Genomic DNA, 4,770 nt, shown 5'->3' on the forward strand with positions numbered 1-4,770 from the left:
TAATGGGCTGTCTCCATGAGAATATATGACCAGCCAGCTCCGGAAGAAAAAAATGTCAGATGCCCATAAAACCCCAAGCTGCCTTGCTCAGTGATGAAATGAAAGGAAGCAGAAATGGTCTTTTTGGTCATTTGGCAAAAATGTGAAACCTCACCTGGAGGAATGGCCAGTGAGGCCTAGACAGCAAGGAAAAGATAAATTACAGGGGAAGAGATCTGTCTGGGCCATTTTGAATACTCAAACAGGGAAATTTCCACGAGGAAGTGTCTTAACATCATTTTGTAATGGAGGTCTCTGCCTGAATGTCCTCCCTTCCACTCCTGCAACTGAGAACTAATAGCAGTCACTGAAGTATTGATGTAGCTGTAAACTGCCAGACTTCTTTGTAGACTTATTGACATTAGAGATAGACTGGAAAAAGGAGAGTAAATTTTGAGAGGAGAGAGCTTCAGCAGAGAATGGTGTCATAAAGTCTCCTTTGTAAAGGGGAGAGAGAAATTTAGAGGAGAGAGAAAAGAGATGAAGAACTAGATGAGCAGAAAAAAAATTGAGACATGAGAAGGAGCTTTTTTAACAGGTGAGGGTGTTAGAACGCTGTTTCAACAATATCTAATTCTCATATAATGTGTTAACCTTCTCCTTTTGCTATTTTACTGTTAACATGAATTTTCATGATAATTTTTTGCCTCTTTTTAATGTCATGCTCTATTCTCAACCTTAGCTATTATCTTACCACACATTCATCTCAAAGAAATGAGGGTGGGTAGTTCTTGTTGTTATTATCATACACCAAAGACCACCAATTCACACATGTAGTAGGTATTAATTTATACCAGAAGTCAGATTGCCAGTAGAAAACAAGCTGCTCTGTTCTCTGCTTAGCACTAGACTATTATCATTGATAGCTGCATCAGACCCTCATAAGCAGATCTGATGTACTGCAGCGTTGTAAAGATACTGCCCTCTTCAAAAAACTTTTCCAGTTTTTGATAATTGTGGACAGTCTGGTTTTAACATGAAAAATTATGGCAGAATCTTATTTCCAGACATCTGTTAGATACTATTGGAAGGTTGATTTTGCCACCAGGCTGCGAGAAATTTAATATCATTGTTTTAATCTCATTTTTCCAGGTATCCAACTGCCAAAGGAAGAGGAGATTTCAGTACCCGTGATTTCAAGTTCTCCAGTAAAGGATACTGGGGAGGATGTTGATCTTGCCATTGAACAGGAAGAGAAGATGAAAGAGGAACCCTTAACCATCTCAGAGCTGGTATACAATCCAAGTGCCAGCTTGCTGCCTACACCTGTTGATGATGAGATTGACATGCTTTTTGATACCTGTCCAAGAGCAGAGAATGAGAAAGATGATACTGATTCATTTGAGGAACTTGAAGCAGATGAAAACGCATTTTTAATTGCAGAGGAGGAAGAACTGAAAGAAGCTCGGAGAGCCCTGAGGTGGAGCTATGACTTTCTAATGGGCAATATAGAGGTGAATGCTTTTGTGAAGAGTTTCTCCAGACTTTTTCTTGTAGGCCTTGGACTGTTGTTGTTTGTGTTCCCCCTTTTCCTTGTTCTCTTGGAGTCGGACCTTCAAATCTCTTTCCTTCATGAAATCCGTCAGACGCCGGAGTTTCAGCAGTTTCATATTGAATATTACTGCCCCCTTAGGCAGTGGATGGCTTGCAAAATAAACTTCATCCGTGATATACTGGGCAGCTTTTAAACTTTACATGAATATGATACAACTAAGGGCTATATTCAAAATTTCAGTTAGTGACAGCTTTCCATAATGTCCCTGGGCCCATCTGTTGGCCTTTATATCTTCATGTACAGATTTCATTCCAGACTCTTCAGAGTCTTAAGTTCCCTTTACATACTAAAATTGCCGTTTTAGTTACAGACGTATACCGTCACCTCTCAATAACAAAAAAGAAGCTTTATTTTAGTTACATTTCAGACTTCCTGTTCGTTTATTACATTATAAAAGACAGGGCCACAATAAGTTTCATTGTCCTTAACCTTTCAATCCATGACACTAAAACTGATGATACTGAAAGAAAACTTTTTTGAATATACTCCTTAGTGCAACAATCGCCTCTAACCAATGCCTATACAAGCAATGTTTATGCTGGGTTTTTGGTTTTTGTTTGTTTTTCTGTTTGTTTTTTTACCTTTTTATGTGTTTAAATATTTTGGTAAATTTTTAGTAAAAGACAACTTATGATGTTATTTAAATGTACACATTGGTAAGAATAATGCAGAGAGGCATGTAGGACGTTTTTAGTGTTTTATCAATTATTTGTTTTTAAGCTATTGGCTGGAGAACGAATTAATTTATCGTAGCTCTATACAAAGGCACTGTGTTTGGGAAACACACAGGAAGTTCACTCAAGTTCAGTAGGGGCTGCCTAGGGGAGGGGAAAGGACAGCAAGTACGCGAAAGAATTTCTGAAAGGCACAGCTCTAAAGCTTGGGGAATTGGTCAGAAATGAAATGATCCTTCCTCTTATCTGTCAGGTTGTCTTCCACTTTATCAGTTCTGTAGAAAGTCTTTACAAGATAGTACAACTATGTTTAGAAAGAGGTTGAGTCTTCAGTCTAAATGTAGATTATTGTACATAATGGGAGACAATAATAATAAGTAGCAAAAATAAAAAAAAAAAAAAGAAAAAAAGAAAAAAGGAAAAAAAAATAAAGAAAAAGACCCAAAACTAAATCAGTAGGTGAGTGACCTACTTTTAAAAACCATAAAGAAGAGGAAAAGGTGAAAAAGGAACAAGTTTTTCATATTTCTTTTTAAAAGCAAAGCATTAGGCTGTACAGTTGATATAAAAGTAATCTACTGGCTCACAGTTAAAGGCTTAAACACTTTAAGAGATGCATTTTCATGCTTGATGCCCTTTATGACTAATCTCTAAGACAACATATTTTCTGTGCATACTAATATACTTCCTTTCACATATAGCAGCATACTTACCCTCCTTCCTTGTTATTATGAGCCCTGTTACAAGAACTAATGCTGTTTTGTGTAACATGGATTTGTATGCCTAAAGGTATTCCAACATAGCTTAGAGAATATACTTAGGTAAAATCTTGTCAATGCTGAGAACATTTGAAGGCCCTCAAATATAGCACAGAGGTTGTATTTATGACAAGAAAGTTTTTATTGCTCCTCTCCCACAATCTTAGTGCAGCCTTGTTTCATATTTAAATTAAGGAACTTGAATTTTGGCTTCAGAGTCTTTCTCCTGCTTAGACATCTATGAATTGGAGACATATTTGAAGCTATTTTATTAGATGTGCATTTAACACATTGTAATCACATGTCTAATTCCTACTAAATAAATTCCTTTTGTTTCAATATCAGGGAATATCTTTTGCTTGGTTGTCTCATGTAAGCCTTTGCAAGTGTCTAGTTTTAAAATGGCAATTTTCATAGAGGATTTCTCCTTCCCTTCTAATCTTCTCCAGTTTTTAAAAGACAGAACAGTTACGGGACTTAGGAGTTCTTTTCCTCAGCTGAAAACTTTTGGATTGCTATTCATCTCCCCTTCAACAAAGACTAAATTAAACAACTGTGGTTTTTTATTGTCTTTGTTTGTCCTTGCTAATCTCTTTCCCAGAAGAATCATTAATGATTAGTTATTTAATGTCTATTTCTTCCTGTGCTACTTGCAGCTAAATGATCCTTTCCCATGAGGTAATAATCATTCAGCCTAATAGAAATGGAGAGTGAACTAATGTAGATACTTGGTCTTAACAGGTAAATGAATTGTTGCTAAACAAAGGTGTCAGGAAAGGTGTTTTCAGTGGTGAAGACTGTGAGAGTGGACATGCTGCTGGACTGTGATGACATGGTTCCATTCAATCTCCCATAAAGTCTGATTATTGCTTAAAAAAAAATTTAGATGCTCTAGTCTTCTCCCTGTGAATTACAGCACCCCAGAAGTAGGAGTATTGTGATGCTTGATTTAACTCTGATCAGAAAATAGATCAGTTGCATGAGAACATAATCTCAAAAATTGTGCAGTGCAGTGAAGTTTTATGGAGGGTTAAATGCAAGTGTGTGTGCACATATGAATGCATACATTCAGACCTGGCCTTCTAAAATTCTCCCCTTCCTTCCTGGTATGCTCTGGTCTATCAAAGTAATTTAACTAAAAGTCATGAGAGCCTTAAAGGCCAGGACCATGTCATACACAGAAGGATATGGCTGGGCACATTCAGAGAAAGTAGCAGCTTTTAATTAGTAAAGATGACAGATTTGGATTATGGAGTGTCTGTAGGTACAATATTGTGTATTTCTGTCTGGGCTTGAATTATATTGTAAAATGTTATGTACTTGAAATCGATTTCGTGGTTTGTCTAACATTTATAAACACAACTCTGGGAAGAATTAAATATGGTTTTGTTTCATGGAGTGTAAGGGGAAAATATACCTGTAACTTGAGCCTTATCTTTGTACAGTGAATTTCACATTTCTATATGTCAACATCCTAATTGTTTTGTATGTTGATATGATGGCAGGAATCCCTAATAAAATTACACTGGAGAAAAGCTTTCTGCAGTTATGACATTTCTTACGAGGAAAGACTTTCTATAAATAATAATTTTTGTCAAGAAGTACTTGGAATGTAGTATAGTACAGATTTCTTACAACTCTTACACTGTTTTTAATATAATATTCTTTCTTTATCAGCTGGAGAGACACTAAAAAGTACTTTAAAATAAGATGTTATTAACATGGTTTCAGGCTCATTTACCAA

The 4,770-nt window shown here is 36.2% G+C and overlaps 1 protein-coding gene across 3 annotated transcripts in view; it reads left to right on the top strand.

Moving 5' to 3' along the window:
- The window catches only part of FRMD3 (FERM domain containing 3), a 94,341-nt gene extending 89,778 nt beyond the window's left edge, over window positions 1-4,563 (top strand). For all 3 annotated transcript variants that reach the window (XM_017740460.1, XM_008638428.2, XM_017740461.1), the window contains one exon: window positions 1,132-4,563. In XM_017740460.1, coding sequence (XP_017595949.1) covers window positions 1,132-1,727 — 596 coding nt within the window. In that variant the 3' untranslated portion in view covers window positions 1,728-4,563. The remainder of the gene's footprint in view (window positions 1-1,131) is intronic.
- Window positions 4,564-4,770: the final 207 nt, after the last annotated feature.

The sequence above is a fragment of the Corvus brachyrhynchos genome, unplaced genomic scaffold (genome assembly GCF_000691975.1).
Source record: "Corvus brachyrhynchos isolate BGI_N302 unplaced genomic scaffold, ASM69197v1 scaffold37, whole genome shotgun sequence".
NCBI lineage: Eukaryota > Metazoa > Chordata > Aves > Passeriformes > Corvidae > Corvus > Corvus brachyrhynchos.